The sequence below is a fragment of the Neopelma chrysocephalum genome, unplaced genomic scaffold (assembly GCF_003984885.1).
Source record: "Neopelma chrysocephalum unplaced genomic scaffold, ASM398488v2 Primary Assembly neopelma1_59, whole genome shotgun sequence".
Taxonomy (NCBI): Eukaryota; Metazoa; Chordata; class Aves; order Passeriformes; family Pipridae; genus Neopelma; species Neopelma chrysocephalum.
Window position 1 is genome coordinate 19,590,792 of NW_020897714.1, and position 20,882 is coordinate 19,611,673.

Consider the following 20,882-nt stretch of genomic DNA (forward strand, 5'->3'; position numbering starts at 1 on the left):
CACTAGAGAAGGAACACAGTAATAACTAGCACCTCTGCCCCAAGAAGAGTAGTCCCTGGGGTCACTCCTACATTAAAGCATGACTTGCTGCTGTCACCATTCACTTAGTGTCTTGACTTTCCTCTTTCAGGGTAAATTGCTTCGTTTTTGCCAAACTTCGGCTTTGCATGCTATTTCTGGATCCTTTCTGTGCACTCAGCAAATGCACCAAATTCTTAACTGCAGTGCTTCTGGTATTTTGCTCTTGAATCTCTTTAGGGATGCCTGAGTTTGGGATTTTTAAAGTTTTCTTAAATGGGAATGGGGAAAAAGCAGGATTCATCATCTGAAGCTTAGTAGGCAAGTGAGATTTTGAATTGAGGCCTACAGAAATTAATGGACAGATGTGTAATTCTTCTATCATGAAATTGTCATTGCAGATTTACACCGAAAGTGTCATATTCTGTATATTGCTGTGCTGTAAGTGTTTCCAAATGACTTCCTGAGATTTATTTGGTGACCTGCTGTTGTGGCAGCTAAAGGTCCTGCCTGCGTGATGTTCTCCAATTCCTCAGTTCCTGCCAGTAATGAAGTCTTGGACCCACCTATCACATGTAGACTGTGCTACTTGTTTATTTCTCTCTTACTTTCATTCCATTAAGAGTTTGGTTTAATACTTTTGACATGTTTTGCCTTTTGCTTACAGTGTGTGGGCAGCTGCTCTGCTGTTCTGGTTGAACCAAGTTGAGCAGGGAATGCTTTTGCTCCTGTGTCAGAAGAACAGAATGCTGTCTGAGAAAACCTTTCCCCCAAATTCTGCTTTTGTTTGTGAGGCTGGGAAGCCATTCCGCTCTATGGTAGGGATAAATTTAAGCTGATACTAGCATAATTTATTGTGTGGACATCCTTTAACTTGGAACAAGCACTTTATTCTATTTTAGTCTGTCACGTGGAAGCAATTTGATAAGCTGGGAGGTGAGGTGGGGAGGAAAATCCATAGCAAACCCGTCTCCGTTAGGAAGCAAGCACTCAGCTGGATGAGTAAGACAGGGCCACATACTGAAATGCTCTGTGATAGTTGATCATGTGCTCCCTTCACCCCAGGCAAGGGCGGGGTAAAACGTGTTAGCTCAAATCCTTGGTGAAAGTGGTTTATCCCATGAGCATTTGCTGGGATAGACTGGGAATGCAAGTGGCATTACCAACGGCCCCATGCGGCCACTCACTGCTAGGACTGAGGTAATGGCAGAACTGTGCTTGCGTTATGGGGGAATTCGCCAGTGCAGACCAGCCCTAGTTTGTGATTCATTCAATTAAAAATACTTGGTGAGAGTATCTCTGATACTACCATCTGGTGACTTTTAATAGTATTTATTCTTAGGAAGGTGGTTCGTTAATTAAGGAATTAACCTTAATTTTTGTAGGCTTAGTGTAGATCTGAAGAAACGCTCAGGCTTAAGCTGCTCTATTTCTAGAAGAGTCAAGTCTTTCTTTTTCGGATCTCCCCATTGTCCCCTTAAGGATCAGCTAATTGAACTGCTGCTACTCGTTAAGTGAAAAACCAAGTGGGACTATGAGAGATAGAATGGGCAAAGCTTTTCTCTGACTGAGGTTCTGGAGCAGCCTCTGAAGTGAAGGAAAACTGTCTCCAGTCTGTTCTTTTGTTTCCTCTTTGTCCACTGCTCCCAAAGGAATATAGAAAGGCAGTGTGGCTCTCATGTAATGTCTAAACTACGAAGAGAAAACTTCTCTTCTTTGATGTTGAAATTCTGTATCTGGGCACCTTTTTGTTTCTCATGTAACAGGCAAAAAGCATTTTGATGGAGATGTAGCATTACCAAGATCAGTGCATAAATAAGTGGTCCCAAAAGAAAGCTGTGATACGATGACCTTCATTGTCAAATGGCTTAGCCCAAAACTACACTTATTTGCTTCCTGAAGCAATGCCAAGCATTTAGAGTTCTCCTTGAAAGGAGGCCCAGGCCCAACATACAGATAATTTTTTTCTGGAAAAGCTGTGTATACTTTCTTTTCCCCCTTTTATATTGTGCCTCTGAAGATAACTAAGGCGATGGAGCCTGTCTGAATTTAGAAGCTCCTTTTGGACTTGTCGCATGTTGTACTCAGATGTTCTGGAGTTGTCTCAAGATAGTGTAATTAAAACCTGTTTTGTAATACATGTAAAGCATTGGGTTGGGGTAGAAAGGAAAGCTAAAGTCGTGTCTTCTGCCTGCTGCTGGTATATCCAGACTGCTGGCAGGTTTATTTTGCAACTTAATCATGAATACATTCTTGTGAGTTATTGTTCTGTTAAAGCTGCCTTCCTGGGAGCCAGCTCGTTAGCGTCATGCATAAAACCTCAGTTTTGGGAGTGCAGTCTTTTGACAGAGGATTTTTCAAACTTCAGATGAGTGTTCATCACTGCCTTACATTTTTTTTTGTAATAATTTCAGAGATAGAGTTTGGGCAATCTGAGTTTTGCCTGAATTGACTCTGGGTCCTTGTCCAGCAGCTGAAATTGTGTGGGCAGGATCTGTACTTCCAACTTAAGAAAGACTCTGCCTACAGAAACCTAACTTCAGGATCAAGAGTCTTTGTCTCTTGACAGCCATGACTTTGTAGGTTGCGTATTCGGAGAGCTTGGTTTCTGGTTGAGGACAATCCAGGCTTGTCATATCATATCCTGTTTGGTATATAGGTTTCTTGAGTTTGCTAATATTGCTGTTCTACTGGATGGCTGTAAGAAAGCTCAACAGAACAAAACAAAAGCCAGTTGTCCAGCAAACAAAGGTCTTACAATATGCTGCTTTAGCAGACCAACATCATATTCTTGTTCTGCCTCCTTTATCCATGTCCTTCCCTAAAGCAGAGTTTGTTGAGGCTTTGAAAATAAGCAGTAGTAAAGAAGTAATTTTTTTTTAATTCAGACCTGTTCTCTTATGCTGTGTATTTTTAAACTACGCTAGTTTTCCAGTCTAGACAAACCATTAATATTTAACAGCTACCTGTAGATGATGCAGTGAAGAGCTAAGGGCGGTAACAGAATGCAGGTATCTTATGTCCATAGTTTAGAGCATACATGGTGCCTAGCTATTAAGCCACTTTAGATGGGTTTCAGGACTACAGAACTTAGTTAGAGAGTGTTTAGAGTGGTAGAGGCAGATGCAAACAAACTGTATCCCTCATAGGTAAATTGCCTTGCAAGAGGGGAATGTGTTGCAGCAAAAGATTCTAAGGGGAGATCTCCAGCACTTTGAGGGGAAAAGACATGACCAGGAGCTATTTTAGAACTTTGATTTTATTAAATATTATCTGTGGTATTTTTATCTCAATTTTTTTTTTTTAAATTGTGAATGTTATCCATTAAAACTGGATGTATAATGACTGAAGTTCCATTGTCTGCCTGTGGTATTTTCTTGGCAGAAACAGCGAGTATGATGGGGGTATCTTCTCTGCTACAGATAACCTGGTATTTGCTCCCTTCTCTAACTTTAGGCTTCTTGGGCCGTTTGCCAGGGGGCTTTTAGTTTCCTTGGATTCAAAGTATATTCTTGTTAATTTCATTTGTGCTAATGTGTTTTAGGCCTATTAATCCTAATGAACACGAGGCATCAGTAGCACTAACTAACTAATCAGAGAGGGTTCAGGAAAGTAGTGGCTCCTATGGCTTTATCAATGCATTTAAATTCTTTCCCCTGATGTCCTTATTATGCTAATCCAACACACTCTGGTTTACTGCTACTCCACATCGCCCAGAACTGCTGGTTTCATTTCTACTTAATGCATCTCATTCCTGATCTGCAGCATTTGCCTGCTTAACGTGTTTCACTTGCAGAGAACGCACCGGCTTGGTGCTGAGTTACTCACCTGCATAACTAATCCACCACCAGATCTTCTTGCTCTTGAGATCAGGACAACTATGTAAAACTGACAGGTTTCTGAAACGTGAGAAAAAATCAGTTTCTGCAGTTACCTGTGTATTGTCATCTTTGCTTCTACTTGCCATTTGGGAATATTGAGCTTTCCTTTGTATGCTCTGCCTACATTTATGGCCTCCCCACTTGAATCCCTAATGATTCCAGGATAAGAATAACAACTGGACCATAAGTAATTTTTCTAGTTGTTGGTGATATTAGATCTAGGAAGAAAAAAAAAATCATCCAGTTTTTTTAAAAACATTATACCTATTCAAACCATTCAAACAATAAAGCCCAGAAAATGTAGCCCTAGAGAGGAATGATGACTTTCCAGTATAAATTCTTACCTGGAGTGAGCGAAAGCCACCTTTGTGCTCAGGACATGGGACTTGCCTTGGTGCAAAATGAGAGAATCTCTTGCAGCTCTATAGATGTAATCTTGGTATCGAGTGCTGTTTGTCTAACACTGGTATGAACTGGCTGAGCTGCTTGATCTATTTAGCTGCTATGGAAATCAGTACATACCCAGCCAGAAAATGCATCCTTGCTGGCATGTTTCCTACGTTTACATCAGTCTTTAAAAAGCAGAGACATATTGTAAGCTGCTCATCAGATCCCTGATGACCCAGTTTAGCAGATGTAGTGATTGGCTAATTGTTAAAGATGCCATTTTTGGTGAGTGAGAGGAAGAGCATCAGCCAGGCTTCTAGCAATGAAGAGTTAGAATCAGCGGAGGTAAGAGCTCTTTAGTGGGAGTAACTAGATAAGGCTTGGATTAATTTGTCTGGAGAACAGAGAATTTTACAAAAGATTTATAAATTTAGTTTGTAAAATGAAACTGTTGGTGTAGTTCCTTAGTAAAGATCAATGTGGTGTAATGACTATGTAGAATGGAAATAGCTCAGACTCCATTCTGTGTTGCTCTGTCCCCACAGTACCAGTTTTTATCAATTAAAAAAAAAAAAGTATTTGTCAAATGTCGGGAACTACCATGGCTGCACTTCAAGCATCGGGAGATTATGGTTATATTATGTTCTTATAGTTGTACTTGTAATTGTGACTTAGCATACTTGTTATAAGCAGTCTGAACAAAGCAGGCAAAGCAAAGCCCAGGGCTGTGGTCTTGCATTTTCCAAAAATGTTCCTCAGTCTGCAGACATCAAAGAGAGCAGTGTATGTGAAGCAAAATACTGGGTTTTGGGAACGTTTGGAAGAACTTGTGTAATCTCCATGCCTTGCTTAGTACATGGAAAAAGGAAAATTAAGTAAATGCTGCTACAGTAGCATGTAAAACAGTATCTCTAGAAAAAGCAATGGGTAGGTAGGAGATAGAAAAAATAAAATCCAATGTTATGAAAAGAATAATAGAATTCAGCAGTAACTAGATGGGTGATACTCTTAGTTGAGGTAGCTGGGAGCTGTGTGATCAATAAATGCACAAACATATCAGGATTGGGGTTTTTTTCAGGCTCCTGGCATTAGAAATAACAAATAGAGGAATCAGAGCTACTGGTGCAGAACATGAAACTGGATATTATAGGGATAATATCAATCTGCAAGAATAGTAATCATGGCTTTAACATGCATTCAAGATTATGCGCGGTTCAGATAGGATAGATGTAAAAGGTGATAGGCTGCATTGTATGCAGTAGACTGTAAAGAAGAAAGCAGAGTTAATACTGATAATGCAGGATCTGTTTCTGGTCAAATTGCTGTGGGGAAGAATGGTAAAAGAGGTCCTGGGGGAGTACTGTGAGTCTGCTGTAATCCCTCATAGGATTGGACTCGGATACAAACTTGAGGCTTGGAAATTATATTATTCCCAGTACCATTAGAGAGATAAATATTAGTCTGAGAAACTTTAATTTCTCAGATATAGCTTGGAGAACAAATGCTGCTAATAATCATCAGGTCAAAAGATTTTTGTCACCGTAACATCATCACCTGTTGTTGACACAGTGAGTGAATTATCAGGGCTATGACTATTACAGGAAAACAAGCTGTTTTGAAGCCTCCACCTCCCCACCTTTGGAATGGGGTGATCATGATACAAGCTTTAATACATGAAGCAATATGTTTAATGAAGTCAGTGAGGTGGATTGAAAACAGCCTTGAATGTAGAATTGGAATTGTGCAGTTTGGGTTTGGTGGGGTTATTATTGTTTGGTTGGAGGGTTTTTTTGTTTGTTTTTAGAGGCACTTTGGATACAAATTATTGATGGTATATGTAAAGGGAGAAAATCTTCTAAGAAGAAACTTAAGCGTAACCTTATAAATGCTATTAGGTGAAAAAAAAATTTACAAAAGAGAATTTATCAGCAGAGATTACTGTGGCTTTAAAGTCAGTAGGGATAAAATGAGAACTGCCAAAAATCAGGCTGAATTAAACCTTGTAAATGTTGCTAAGGAAATGGGTGACAGTTTCTCAAAATACAACTCGAGAGAAGGGAAGATGTGGGGCCACTTTGTGTTGAGGATAGGGTAGTTAATGAGGATGCTCTTGTGGTCACAGAATGGAACAAATCTTTGTGTTTGTAAGTAGAGTTGGTCATGGGAGCAAGGGCAAGATGGGTAATGGGCATGAACCTATCATAGAAACAACCATGCTGGTCATTCAAAGACCTTAGTTAGTGCATGTAGGCTGGGCTGGGGAGCAGGGTTGCCCGGTGAAGCGGGATGCCCATTCCCAGAAGTGAAATAACTGGTTAATGCAGTTGCAGTTCTGATACAAGTTTTAAACTATCAAATAGCAGTGCTGTTGTACGTATGGAGACCAGGAAGCGTAATAGACCTGCTGCTGGTGGGGGATGATCTGAGTAAATACAGACCTGTTGGCCCAAACTCCGCTGCATGTTGACACAAAAATATTAATTAAAGGCTTGGACACAAATGAAAAATGCAATAAAAGACAACACAAATCCATCAAAATCAGGTTGTGCCTTATCAGCCTATCTGTTTTTAAGATAGCCAATTTTCTTAACTTGGTAATGTGCATTTTTCTTAATGGGATGACATCTCTTCCTGTAGACAGGTTCTGCACCATCTGATGTGGTGCTACAGAGGAAAGTACTAATGAGACCAGAGAAAATGCCATTTAGTGCTGAAATTGTGAAACAGAGATAATGTTGATCTGGGTGATGTCTTTAAAAAAGAAAGAGGAGTGCGGGCTAGATCAGGTGCAAGAAAGTGCTTCTGGAGGTCGGGGAATAGCAAGCCTATCATGTGACAGAAGACTGGAACAGCTGCTTGTTTGGATAGTTAGAGAGGGGGTACATGAGGAAGGTTAATTGTAAGGGAAGGAGAAAATACAGCTAAGCTAGAGGACAGTACTGGCACAAGAACAAAGAATAAACAGAAATTGCTCAGGAATAGCATTAAGCTGGAGAAGAACACAGATGATCTCAGATGTTCTAGAGCAGCCTTTTTGCTGGGGTAGTATAGCTGCAAAACCCAGTTCTAAGATACAGTGTGATACATTTTATGAAACTTGAGAGGATGTTGTGTGATAGCAATTGATCTGATTCTGTGTGTCAGGAGATCTTTTTCAGTCTTCATATTTCTGTAATTTTAAAATTATTCATACGTGTAAGCATCTGCAGGAACAAGGCTATGATTTTCTAAGTTACCTAACTTGTGTTACTGGAAATGCATGAGCATAGCAGGTTGTATGGTAATGTAGTTGGACCATTATCTCAAAATAGAATTATGGAGTGCAGTGCCATCTTATATTTGACTAATATTTGTTGCAAGTCAGTGTGCAGTAGTAAACCAGTCCTTGTGGCCAGCCTTGCAGAAAATTCAGTAGTTTACCGCTGGCCAGTAAAGTCCTGTTCTATCCATCTTGGCACATACGAGTTTAAAACTAGTTTTTGTAATTTAATTGTCTGTGGGACACAGGATACTTTGTTACCAAAATGTCACCTGAGTATCTTAATGCTGGTTAGGCAGAGTATTTAAGTCTACATCAAAAACTTTAAAGCATGGCAGTTCTGTCTGGATCTGTAGTTAAAACAGCAGAGGAGCTTAGGTGATGCTCTCCCTCCTTGTTTTGTTTTGCCCATTTGATGGTTATTTATAGATAGGAAGATATATGCACTAGGATTTGGAAACATTTTATTCCCCCGAGGCCTGGTTGGAAATGACAAGAATTGGATTGTGAAATAAATGTAAGGTTTTTAACTTAGTTAGGGATTTAGTTTTAAAACCTGGGGCAGTAATATGAAGTAGCAAAAACAGGCTACTGGAAAAGGTTTTGGGTTTGTATAAATTAATGCCTTTTCATAAAAAGATTTTATTGGAGATACTAAATTGCTTGAGTGCATAGTAATGAGCTATGCAAAAGAATGAAGGGTAGGCACCTTTTGAGCATGTAGTTACAGAAAGGAGAAGGAAATAAAGAAGTATTGGTTGTTCAGAGGAAACCAGATGCTATCTGTGCCCCAAAGCAGGGCATGTGGGGGGAGTGCTCAGAGGTAGCCAAACAGCCCTCTGAAGGTGAGGAGAAAGAGGCATAATGTGAGCTTCAGGAGGCTGGTTTGTGTCTGGGGCAAAACAAATTGGCCAAAAGCAGAATGAGATGGAAGTTCGTTGTGGGAGCCTCATCCTTTTTTCCCAGTGAAGAGATCTAGAAGCATAGCTGCTTTCCCATTTATGGGCAATTAATTTCTTTCTCTGTGCAAATCTTCACACAGAAACAATGGCTATAGAAACTTTTATTAATTTTTTTTTTAGATGTAGAAAATGTCATGCTTTGTACTCCCCAAATCGGTCATGCTCCTTTTGTAAGGAAGAAGTGGCCCTGTTGCCCTAAGAAAGATGATGAGAGTGGGCGACAGCTGCTGTAACCACTCACCCAGCTCATAGCTGTCCTTTTCTGAGGCGTCTGAGAAAGAAAGGACAGTGGGAGCAGAGGACAAGCCAAGAGTTGTCCTGCTGGGCTGAGTGGGTCAGAGGGCTGTGGATTAGACATCCCTTACCTAAATTACAAAGATCCACACATGCCAATTGTGCTAGATAATGATCCACATATTTAACCTCTTGAAGAAAAATAAATCTTAAGTTTAACTCTTTCTGAGGGGGGGGAAATTAACAGTATGATGGAAAGGAAGCTGCCCCAGAGGTAGGCTGAGGTAGCTGTTTAGTGGTGCACAGCAGGACTACAGAAAAGGTAAAGATTAGAAATGCAAAAAACCCCCTGACTTTATGCATTTAAGATGGTGTGTGGAGGGGAAATTTGGCTAGCCCTTCTTGGGTTTGATCCCTGTAACAGCTTATTGTTGAAACCTCAGAGGGAGGGGTTTTATTCCTGCTGTCTGTTGGAGGAAGGTGGGAATCTTTTGTGGGTTTGGGCTGTTAACTCTTTAGGACCCCGGGTTTGGGCCAGCGATTTTGTGCAGTGATGGGTGCAACCTTGTGTAGTTTGCTATGGGAGGTCAGGCCCACTTGGCACCCCGTGGTCATGGTGTATCTTTAAAGAATCATCAGCGGGCTCTCGGGTGTCTGGTAGCCGGCATGTGGGGCTGGTGGGGTGAGCCTGCTGGCCAGGCAGCTCCCCATCTGTCCCCGTCCGTCAGGGAGCAGATTCCTCCCTGGGAATGAGGAGGACGGGCTTCCTAAAACGGGCACAACAACTGGCCCGGCCCAGCCTTGCCCCCTTCTCCCCACTGCTCATCGTCCCCCATGGCAGAGTTAATCCTCCCCCTGCCGCCCCCAGTTTGACTGGAACAGCTGAGGGGGCAACCCATTGGCACAAGGCTGGGGTGGTGGGGGCCATTCCAGGGCCCAACTCCCCCCGCCAGCCCCAGTTCCGGCAGCTGTCCCTGCTTGCCTCAAGTGGGGAGAGAAGGAGAAACGTTAAATGATACAGGCACATGCTCCCTTGTGAAAGAGATCCCTTCAGTTTGAGATATCAATGTGGCTTCTCCCCTCTCCCTCCCTGCCTGACACCAAAGGGTTTTACTATGCTAATCCCAGCACCTGTCCCTGCCGAGGACAGCAAGAAGGGTATGGGAGTGGGGGAGGAACAGTCCCATATGTTTTTCCCTGTCCTGGATTGGGAGTGTTCCCTGTGACGCACCTAGAGCCCAGAACATATGCTCTTTTCAGATCCCAAGTGCTGTTTGCTTCCTCCCAGCCTTGGCGGCGGTGGCTGCGAAGATCCTGTGTCCCCCTCTTCCTGGCAGTTGCTGTGTTTGCTGCCTGGGAATCGCAGGGCACTCCTCAGTCAAGGCTTGCAGGGCCATTTTCAGTAGGGGATTTCTAATTTTAGGAGCCTGTGCCGCCTATGGTTGAGCGCTGCCTCGCTGGATCCCAGAAGAGAGGGGCTGAGCTGTGTTGAGCCAGGCAGCTCCTTTTTATTTTCAGCTGAGCTAGTGTCAACCTGAGTGGCCCCAGAGGCCCGAGCCAAGCACTGCGCAGGGCTGCCAGAGTCCTTCCCACAAGGCTGAAAGACGGAGACTCGGATTTGAAGCTTTCAGTCCTGTGTCCGTTTGGCCTTTAGCTGGAGGATCTTTGGCTATGTATGGTGTGTATTGTATGGATTACCAATACCCAGTTGTCCAGGTAAGCGAAAGGACAGTGGCAACTTTAATGAGTTTTGGCATTTGCCCTGTATGTTCTTTGGACAAAATTGGAGCTTACATGCTGGTTTTGTAGAAGGACACTGCATCCAAGCTGGGCTTGTTGGCTTGGTGTGTCCCAGGCCTCAGCAGTCCGGAGACTCTGCGGAGGGCTTTGAAACTCCTGCATGCGAGCGGTACCATTTGATATTTTAACTACGAGATTTGTGTATTTTGGTTTGCATTTCTCGCCTTTTTCATTTGTTTGTTTGTTTCTAGAGGGGTTGAGCTGACAGCAAGGCTGTGCTCTGCAAACTTGTGTTGTTGCGTACCTTATTGCATTGTCGGAGTGCATGTGACTTGTGCGTGTGACTGCAGCCTGTCCCACAGGGATGGTGAGCCACCCAGAGCAGCTTCTCACCTATTCTCCTCCTCTCTCCTCAGAAACCACCCACAAAACCCCCATAAAAGTCTTGTTTGTCACCTTTTTGCTTTTGGAGGTCCAGAGAGGATGTGTAGGGTGATAGGAAGGGGTGGGTTTGCGAGCAGCGCTCAGGGCTGGGCAAAGCCTGTATTGCAGCCTCCGCTGGGGGAGGGGGCTATATTTGGAGCATACGTGAGATTTGCTGGCCCAGTGTGTGGAGTCTTGGAGAAGCCAGAGGCTGTGGGTCAGGCTCAAATACTTTTGGAGCCAAGTGAAAGATGATGTTCTCTAGGCAGTCCTTGGCTATTCAGTGTCAGCATTCCTTGTCCTCACAGGCACCAAGTTTATCCAGAAAATGTGAAACATAGACTAGCAGTTGAAGATTATCTACCCTGAGATACATCAGATAGCCACTAAAGAGTATTTTGTTAGGTTACCTTGTGTCGGGGGGTTTTATTACACACATGAATAGAATCCACCAGCAGAAGTGTGTCTTTTGGTTGTTAAGATTTGTTCCTGATAAATTGCTTCTTTGCACTTGAAACTCTTTTTCTTCCCTCTGGCCTTGGTCCAGCTGGCAGATTTGCTCCATGTAAACTTGAGCCAGCACAGAAATGCAGGTAATGGGATGTTAAAATTGAAGGCTGTGCTTGCTTTCCACCCTTAGCAGCAAAGGGGAATTATAAGCATAGCAAAAAAAAAAAAAGGAAAACAACCTCTGAAACTCACTGAAAGCAGAGTATTTGTGGCCTCCTCATTTCCATGATTCCTATGAGTCTTAAACTAACCCAAGCATTTAAGAGTGTGTACTTTGTCAAACTAGAGGTTAGTTCTTCACCTGTCCTCTCACCAGTGTGATTTCAGTGGCCTTGTCCTGTCACCTGCTGCGTAAACATCCTTCTCCAGCTTCTTTTCCATTAGGATTTGAATAATAGGAGCTAAGCAAAAACTATCATGTACATCTGTGTGAGCACAGAAGAGACTATAAAAGTGTCACAGGCATGTTCAGGTGGGAGCAATGAGCTTTGCCTGGCATGATGAGGATGATCAGCTGTGCCCTGGCACTGCAGAGGCAGACTAGTGAAATTTGCCCACAGTTATTTCAAAATGCTACTTCTGCAGCACAGTAATGAAGTTTCAACACATATGTGCCTGTGATGCACAAGAAATCATAAGAACTCATAAGTATTGGCATCTAGAGCCATTCTGAATATATTGCTTTTTGAATAAATGCAGTAAGTAGGAAGGGTTGATCTCCTGGCTCTGAGCTATGTATTCTTCAGGCTCCCAGCCTCCAGCTCTCCTCACGCTTCTCAGTTCTTTTCAGCCCCAAGATCTCCAGTTTGGGTCTTTGGTTTTGCTCAGCAGAGGGTGGCAAATGGTGATGGTAAATTCAGGAGTGGTTCCATAATTCTCATGTAGGAGAAGCTAAGTGATGGCCCTCCAGACTTATTCCGAATGGCTGAGACAACACCTGAACCCCTAGCTTTCAGTGCAGAAAGGTGAGTTGCACAGATTCACCAATTAATTTTGTCAGCTTTGTTCATTATCAGGTGTTGCTCCATGGGTTCCAGTAAAACCCAAGACAACAAAGATCTCAAGTGTTGCCAAGTCTGGTCATGTTTTGCATGGTATTTTTGAAGCTTTTGAAACTCTCTATCAGATGTTCATTTCAGCTGGTTTTTCAGCAATTGGAACTCCTGCAGGCCAGTGTTTCTTGTTGGCTGAGCACATCCTCTGGAAATTGGGTCTTTTTCTTTTGCTCAACAGGAGCAAAAGAAATATATTCCAAGCCACGGGGGAAGAGATGCTTTCTGGCCTACAATGGAGATGAAAGAGGGAGACCAGCAGTAGATCACATTGAAAGGGATTCCCACTCTGCTGGCATATGAGCAAAGCAGTTGTACCAACTGGGTGGTGGGAGGCAATGCAAGGGGAGGGTTCAGTGCACGATTGGGCACCTCTGTGTCCTTAGGAGACTTCTGGATGGCCAGTATTCCTAGAGGTTCCTCAGGTGAAGGCCAAAATGGAGTGGAAATGATGCTATCCTGGTTAACAGTGGTGGAATGATGGTAGCATGTCATTCCTTTGTCCTGAAGGTCTGTGCTACAGCCCCAGATCTGGGACAAGAAGTTGCTACCTGGTGGCACAGAGGAAACTGAGTAAACACAACAGTTAAATTACCTAAGTGGAGAGAATAAAGAGATTATCCTGAGTCATTTGCAGAGGTCTGATGAATGGGATGTACAACGCTGAAACCTGGTGCTTTGTCATGTCAAAGGTTTAAGGAGGTCACTGTGTTTTTTGCTGCTTTGAAGTGGAATTTATACTTGGCCTAGAACTGTGTTCCAGAATCTCAGGTTTGTAATAGGGGAGGAAAAAACAAATCCAATATTTTCGCTGGTTTTGCAACATTGAATGTTATGTAGTATAGTAAGATACAAGTTACCAGCGATGATGAGATAAAGCAGAAAAAATGTGGACTCTGACTCAGAGGCCTGCAGGCTGTAGCCATGGGGGCTGGCTTCTTCCCAGAGGAACCCACACCATAGTTTGGTCTTGTTGGGCAGCTGGCCCGTGGCTGTCTGCCTCCATGTGCTGGTGGGATGCAAGGGCTTCTGGTGTCTTGGTCTCCTGCTTTTCATGAAGGAGGAGGGGACTGGGCTGTGACACTCGCTCTCGCTCACCTCTTGCTCAGTGAGGAGAGAAGGGGGAAGGGAAGGAGGAAGGGAGGGAGCCAGAGGTCAGTTTGCAGGGAATGAAATAGGGAAACTGAGAAGCATTGTGGGTCAGCACAGGCTGCTTGGAGAGCAGGACTGTAGCAGAAGCCCATGAAGCAAAACCACTAGTCTTTTTTTGGAGTGTGTAAATTATAACTATTCATGTAAAGTAGACCACATGGGGATGCAAGGTGTTACTGCACCATAATTTGACTTTTCTGCTGCTAAAGCCTGGGGAGTCTCTTGAGTACCAGGTGTCAAGAAGAGATACATCAGAGGGACAACTTGCCTGAGCTGGTTTTATCTCTGCATCATGAGCACTGGAGCATCAATACAGTCTTCTTGTCTAACCGCAGGATTGGCAGACCTGCACTCAGCCCTGTCCTTGGGTTTCCATGGGTGCAATATTGGGAAAAATCAATCAGAGCATCTCAGATACCGTCTGGCAAATGGGGTAGCAGCGTATCGCTCTGTTTTACGGGGTCGCCGGGAGAACAGATGCTGCCAACCGTGGCATGCTCAGGTGTTATGGGCCAGATGCTTGCTGAAGATAAATAGGAGGGAAAAAAGCAAGCTGGGAAGGAGTCCAGCGGTTTCCAGTTTTTATGATGATAGAAATGCAGATCCTGGCAGGGATACTGCTTCCGGTTCATCCAACACGCTATGTAACCCACGCGTTCTCCCGTTTGTGGCAGGAGGGAGATCTGTGCAAAACTGACAGCTATCTCCCCAGCATCCTCCAGCCGGGAGATGCTCCTTCCCGGCTGGTGAGGTCCAGGTGGTGGAGGCCTGGGCGCTAGGCATGGTAGGTACGGAGGAGCGCGGGCACGCCGTGGCGTCCTGCCGGCCGGGACCGACCGGCGCTCCGCGGGGCCACCTTCGCTTTTGTTTCTAGCTCGCGTTTGCGCCCCCGCCGAGCCCCATGGTTCCCGCGGGGTGGTGGTGGGGTCCCGGCGGACCGGCGAGGGAGCTCCTGGCCGGGGCTGCGGGCGCTGCCGCGGGGGGTGGCCGTGCCGTGCCGAGCCGAGCCCAGCCGGGCGGGGCGAGGCGGGGCGCGGCGGGGGCGGTCCCGGCTCGCATTAATTACCTTCGGCATTCGGGGCGGTGCTTCCCGCAGCCATCTGGCTGAGCCGGGGGGGCGGCGCGGGGGGAGGGAGGGGAAAGAAGGGGAGGAACACGGGAGAAGAAAGAGAGGAAAAAGGGCTCGGGGGGCACCGCGCCGGCGAGGCAGCGCAGCGCAGGCACCCGCCGCCCGCCTCCACGGGGCTGCTGCTTTTTAATTTTTTTTTATTTTATTTTTTCCTCTTTGGTTTCCCCCCCCCCCCCCTCCCCCCTGCGGTCGGGCTCCCCCATTTTGGTTTATGGAGAAAAAGAAAATGGTAACTCAGGTAAGGCTGGCGAGCGGGCCGGGCTGCCGGCGGCTGCCAGCCCGGCTTTGTCTGGGCAGGGAGCGGGCGCCCGGCGCGGTGCGGGAAGGAGCGGAGCGGCCGGCAGCGCTGCGGGAAGGAGCCCCGCCGCGCCGGGCACTCGGGCTGGGCGCTTCGGGGAAGGGGTTCCTGCGGTCCCCCTGGCCGGAGCAACCTCGCAGTGCCCTCTAGAGAGGAGCGGTGCGTGAGGGGCGCGGGTGCCCCTGCTCCGAGTTAGACTAAACCCGTCTTTGAGCGGCCGATCCCGAAGGTAAACGTCTTCCCAGCCGTTTCTCCATCCGGCTGCTGGTCACCGCGGGGGCCGGGAAGACCTTGTAGGTAGCTGTAGGCGTGGGGCTGCCCGTGTCTTCCCGGGGGAAAGAGGCTGACGTTTCCTGGGGAGCGCGCCCAGCTGCCACGGCCATCGCGCATCCACCGCCTCGCAAGGGGATTTCGTCGGACAGTGCTCGCCTTTTAAGGCTGCTGTGCGCTTTTGGATTTTCAAAAATTTTTTTTTTTTTTTGGCATGGCATCTGCAAGTCGCCGCCGGAGGGAGCGGGCAAAGGGAGGAGTAGGAGAGCAGCATCGTGGAGCTGAAATCCTTTGGAGTTAGGCATTATATAATGCTCCCGCAGTGCCTTGCAGAGATGGAAACCTTTGGGGGATATTCCCCAAGGGGGTGGAGGGAAGGACTCTCAGAAGGAACTTTTCTCCAGATCTGGGTTTCACAAGTGCTATTTCTCGTTGGAGCTTTCCAGGTCTTAGACTAGGTGCATACTGCCTTGGCTTTCTTTAGCCCTGGTTGAATCCCTCTTCGTTAGCTGTTACTGAGATCCTACCTGTCCCACTGCAAGAGGCAATGCTTTTGCTAGTGTCTAACTCAGAATGATCTGCTGCAAGAAGTGACACCCCCTTTGACCCTTTCCCTCTGTCATGTTTTTGTCAGTGGCTGAAAAATAGGTCTCTGTCCACTCTGAAGGTATCTTCCCAGACTCCCAAGCACCACCTTCTGCTTTTAGTCCCTTCCATTACACATTCCTTTTTATCTGGACCAAGGCTTTCTGTTTTGAGACAGAAGAGCTCTGCAGAAATCTCCTGAGGCTTTCTGGACCTATATTTAGTTTAGTAAGTGATGCTGAAAAGCCGTGTCTCTGCAGTCAGGGTCCATTTGTGTATTGCTGCGTGCTCAGAGCCTGCCTGGTTAGGTGCAGGTGTGTACCCCTAAGCTACAGACTGATGTGTGCACGTATCGGAGGGTCGTTCCTCACAGCCTTGTATTGCAATGTGCTCTCAGTCACAGCCGTCATGCACAGAGCCCGTGTCTGTGCAGTGCAGGAAGGTGCCTGGGTCACCAGTATGCGAGAGTGTGTAGTTCGTGTGTGCCTAGGACCAAGCACCCTGAAGCATGAGCCTGGTGGATTGGAGACATGTGGAGCTGGGAAGGTTGGGATTCTGCTGGAGCGCTGGCTGAAATAGGGGAGGGTATAAACTCATTTAAAGGTTTGGGATATTCTGATAGACTTCTGGGAAATCTGTCTTCCATAGAAAATGCTAATTTACTGACCTGGGGAAGGAGGTATCAAGACTGTGCATTATTAGTCTTGTTTGACCTTGAATTACAACTGTCTTAGGAGTATGTGCTATCTAGGATAGGTTTTCAGGATTTGTGCTGTGTTATTTACACACTGATGCTGAAGAAGATGCATATTTAAAAAACAGTAGGGGAGGAGAGCTTGGACTGCGTGTCAGTTGGGTATCTGGATGAATGACGGATAACCCTTGTATGCAGAGTTGAGGAAGACAGCACAGGTGAGTTCAGCTATAGCACGGTGCTGCCTTCTCTCACGGGGAGCTTTTGGCTTGTTAGGCTGGTCCTTAGCAATGCTTCACTGCAGGTTTGGCTGAATGTGGGGCTGAAGGAGCATGGCAAATCCAAGATAATATCCCCAGCTACGTTATTTTCATTCTGCAGTGCTGTCTGAAGCAGTGGAGTGGCTTTACTTACAACCTGTGAACTTATTTCCTTGGGGCTCTGTCTCATTTATGAAAAATAAATATTGTTGGTATGTTAAGCTGGTAATTGTCACTGAATGAATACAGTCTCTTGTTCCTTTTGGTTCACTCTCCAGACATTATTGCCTGCCTGGTCTGAGTTCTGTTGTGTTTTAGGGAGCAAGCTTGCTTATCTTCCTTGGAAGTCTGGGAGATCAGCTTCTATAGAGGCATGAGAGGCTGGTAGAACAAAGTAAACATGAGTGTGTGGAGTGGGAAGACTAGAAACAGTGATGGAAAGAAAGAGAGATGCTGAAAGGTAGAAACATGCTTGAAAAAGAGGAAACCAAAATTGCTAATGAGAGCAAGAGCTCAGATTCATTAACAGAAAGTACCCTTGCCTTATCCCCCTTAATCCTAAATCAGTGAAAATGAGTGTTAAACGAGGCCCAGTACATTATGTGCTAATTGCAGATAAAAGAGAGAGTCTTCTGTGGACGGGAATTATATGCTAAAAGGCTTTTTCTCTGTGTGGTGCATGGTGAGGTTGCTGGCTTGCATGGAGCACAAAGCCCTCCCTTTCTTGGACAGCCCAGTGCCTTGCTGGCGTTTTCCTCCGAATCTGTTTCCCATCAGGGCTGGGAGAGGGGGAAGGTGTCGAGCATCTCAGAGAGTGGGGAGGGAGCTGCTGCCTCCTTAAGGAGTCCCGGACGCCAGCCCATGTGGCAGCCCTGGCAGCCGGTGTGTGTGTGTATGTATGTATGCCTGCCTTTGTAATGAATCCCCCCCTTGCCCCCCGCCATTGTCTGCTCCCCTCCCTGCTGTCGGCAGTGGAACCTTTCACCTGGGCTGCTGCCTGCTGGCGGGCCTTCTTCCAAGATAGGAAGAGGAGGAGGAGGAGGAAGGATTGCTTGTGGTAATTAAAGCCAGACCAGGGAGAACTGCTATTTTCTACCGCAGCACCCCGTTTTCCGTCTTTCTCTGTCTTGAGTTCTCAGCTTTTGATGTGGGTATAGGCAGAAACATCTGAAGGTCTGCTTTTGTGCAGCTGTAGGATCACCAGTCTCCATTTTGTGGCACCATTTGAAGCATCTTTGCTGCCCTACCTGCCAGCATGCCCCCTCTTGTTCCCCCCAGCACCCCTTGGAGGCTCCAGCTAGCGCCGTTTATCTTGGCACGTGTTTGACTTGCTACACTCTGCCCAGGGCTTGGGGAGGTGATGGCGTTTGTGGCTTTGAGACTAATTTATGTCCTTGTTAAAATGAACCAGCAAGCAGCCTCATTTTTTCCAGAGGTTTTCTTCCCTTTCCCTTCCCCCTTCCATAACCCTTTCCCTCCCAGATCCCATGTGTAACTGTGAGACAACCTTGTGCAGCCAAAAGTTGCTTGCTCAGTCAGTGATTTTTTTTTTAATTAAAAAAAACCAATTGCAGTGTTCCTTAAATGGAGATCTTATTTAAATCAGAGCAGCAGCTGACTCATTAAAGGCCTCTGTCTCCTTTTCATTTCTCTGCCTCATTCCTTTTCCCTATCTTTCTCCATCTCCTGTTACAGTAATGGTGTGATAAAACAGATCTTTGTCTGAACTCCATGTTGGGATCATGCAGGGGGTGTGTATTTGGAGGGGGAAGACAGGAGATGGGGAACCCTGTCACGACAGCCACCTTGTGCTAGCTAAAAGTGTACAATGCATCCCATTATAGGAAACCGTCCTCCTTTGTTTGAACTGTCTGTAAAGGAGATCGAGTCCCAGAACAGTCTCCCTCCTCCCACCCCCATATGTCTGCTTTAGGTTCCGTTCCCCCCCAGGCAAGATGAATGCTGCAGGATTCCCTTGCTCCCCTAAAAGAAAGAATTAAAAAAGAAAAGCTTTTTCTATGTGTGGTGGAAGGCCCCCTTTTTTCCTCTCTGACTTCTCTCAGGAGCTACCACTATTCCCCTGTCACTTTTCCCTGCTTTGAGCATTCCATCTCCCTTTCCTTTGGGGCCAGTTGTCCTTGCTGTTTGCTCCTTGCTTTGGTGTTACTCTTGCAAACTTGCATGAGCTGTCTGAGAGGGATTGCTCTCTTCTCTGTCTGTGGACTTGTGCTCTTCCCCTTTCTTTGCTGTTCAGAAAGTGGTGCTTGTTTGCATGGTATCTGACTCAGTGCCTGTACCTATCCCCTAGCTTTTGCTTTCCTTCTACTGTTTCTTGTAGGACTTCTTTTTAGTGCTGCAGACACCATGTCAACATCAGAGGTTTGTATGAGAGGAATCCTGGCCAGTCACTTTTCCAGGAGAATCTCCCTGGGGAATGTAAAGATTAATCTCCATCTCACTTTCCCAGATGTTAGGACATGGTTGCTTGAGGTGGGGCTGTGCATTGTGTCTATAACTGTTGTGATACTCACTAACTGCTGGTTGAGAAGGGCTTACAAATCAGTGGAGCCTGTCACAACCCAGTGAGTGTTTTTTTTAAAGTCTTTTTACCACCTGAGCTGAGCAGTTTTGCATGCATTGGAGTAGAAGCAAACTGCTGCAGGCGCTTGCAGAGCTGCCTTGGGATGGCAGAAGCTGTATTCAGCGTTGCCTAGGCAGGATGGAGATGTGAAAGGGAACTTGATACAGCACTGCCATTTCCTTGAGTCCCTGTCCTAGAAATAACCTCGCTGCTCCCTAATGCATTTCTCCTGCAGGTGACTAGGTAGCTATCCCCAGGAATTGAGAAATCAGGATGCCTAAGTTTGCTGTGATATTTGGTTGCCAAGGCTGTGTAAATTTAACATACTGTTGAACTGTATTTTAAAAACTATTAATTTATGAAGTATTTGGATCAATGAAAAGGCTGTACTGAGCTACCAAAAATTATGAAAAGTTCAAGGTTGAGAAGGAGGGAGGCCCTTAAAACCAGCAATGTCTTTCCCTCCAGGTTATTAATTCATGATGGCTCCATTGTATTTAATTAGTATTGACCAGTCTTCTATAAAATTCTAACACCAGTGCAATGGGTGTGTCTGCATGTGATGTTTTTTAGGCATGGATTCTGGTCTTATTAACCACTTCAGGTAAAATGCTTGATGTTCCTGTTTTAGATCCATTTTCAGCAAATGATGTGTGCAGTTGGCTGCCCCTTTGCAATGAGTTCCGTAACCTACTTACCTCCCAGCTGCAGAGTCACAGAATTCACTAACAGGCATCCCTTGGAGGTCTTAAGTACTGGGAAAGAGATGGTTAATTTGCCTCAGTCTGCTCTCAAATATTATGTAAAAGGATGTAGTCAGTATTCTTCCCATATGATATGTTCCCTGGAATTAGAGTAGAGAAATGTTAACTTTCCTACCAAAAGTACGTTGGTGTCCTCCTGTAGAGTTATTTATGATCCTGTCCTGTGCAGGATGGTGTTTTGCTGGGCTTCTGGAGGTTTTTCTATGACCAGTGAGAGCAGGGGATGTATAGGCTGGTTTTGTAGGGTTCACAGAAGCTAGAGCAATTATTACTCAACTGAAAGCTTTTTGAAAAAATAGAGTGTGTTTTGTCTGTATAAAAGAAAATAGAATAAACACTGTGCTTGCTAAACGGCACGCATTAATACCTGATTTTTTTTCTTTGCAAAATTGTCCATTGAGCAATATTATTCTCAAACTGAATTGAGAGTGATCAAGATGGTGATGGGAAGGCACTCCAATTCCAGGGCATTTCCATATTTTAAGTTGGGAAAGAAACCTTCATTTGTTCTCTTTATTTCTGTGTCTATTTATGATCCTCTTTAATAACATGATTGTATGCTATTTTTTTCCACAAGAAAGAGAAGAAAAACTAGACAACCCTCTACCAGTCCCCATCAGCTTCAGTATATGTGGCACCATGATGACCTCTGCAAGTTATCTGTGGCAGAGCTGGCCATCCCA

At 45.4% G+C, this 20,882-nt stretch overlaps 1 protein-coding gene across 7 annotated transcripts in view; it reads left to right on the forward strand.

Annotated features, from left to right (window-relative positions):
• RBFOX2 (RNA binding fox-1 homolog 2) overlaps positions 1-20,882 on the forward strand; it is a 109,353-nt gene that overhangs the window by 12,840 nt on the left and 75,631 nt on the right. For 2 of the 7 annotated variants that reach the window (XR_003533706.1, XM_027680351.1), the window contains exon 1: positions 10,022-10,457. The exons of 1 other annotated variant lie outside the window; for it this stretch is intronic. Coding sequence is in view for 4 of the 6 variants with exons in the window: in XM_027680351.1 (XP_027536152.1) it covers positions 10,413-10,457 (45 nt within the window). In the remaining 2 variants the exon portion in view is untranslated. Of the gene's footprint in view, positions 1-9,924; positions 10,458-14,763; positions 14,986-20,882 lie in introns of those variants that run through there. 4 more of the 7 variants (XM_027680354.1, XR_003533704.1, XM_027680352.1 and 1 more) reach the window with 4 other exon arrangements.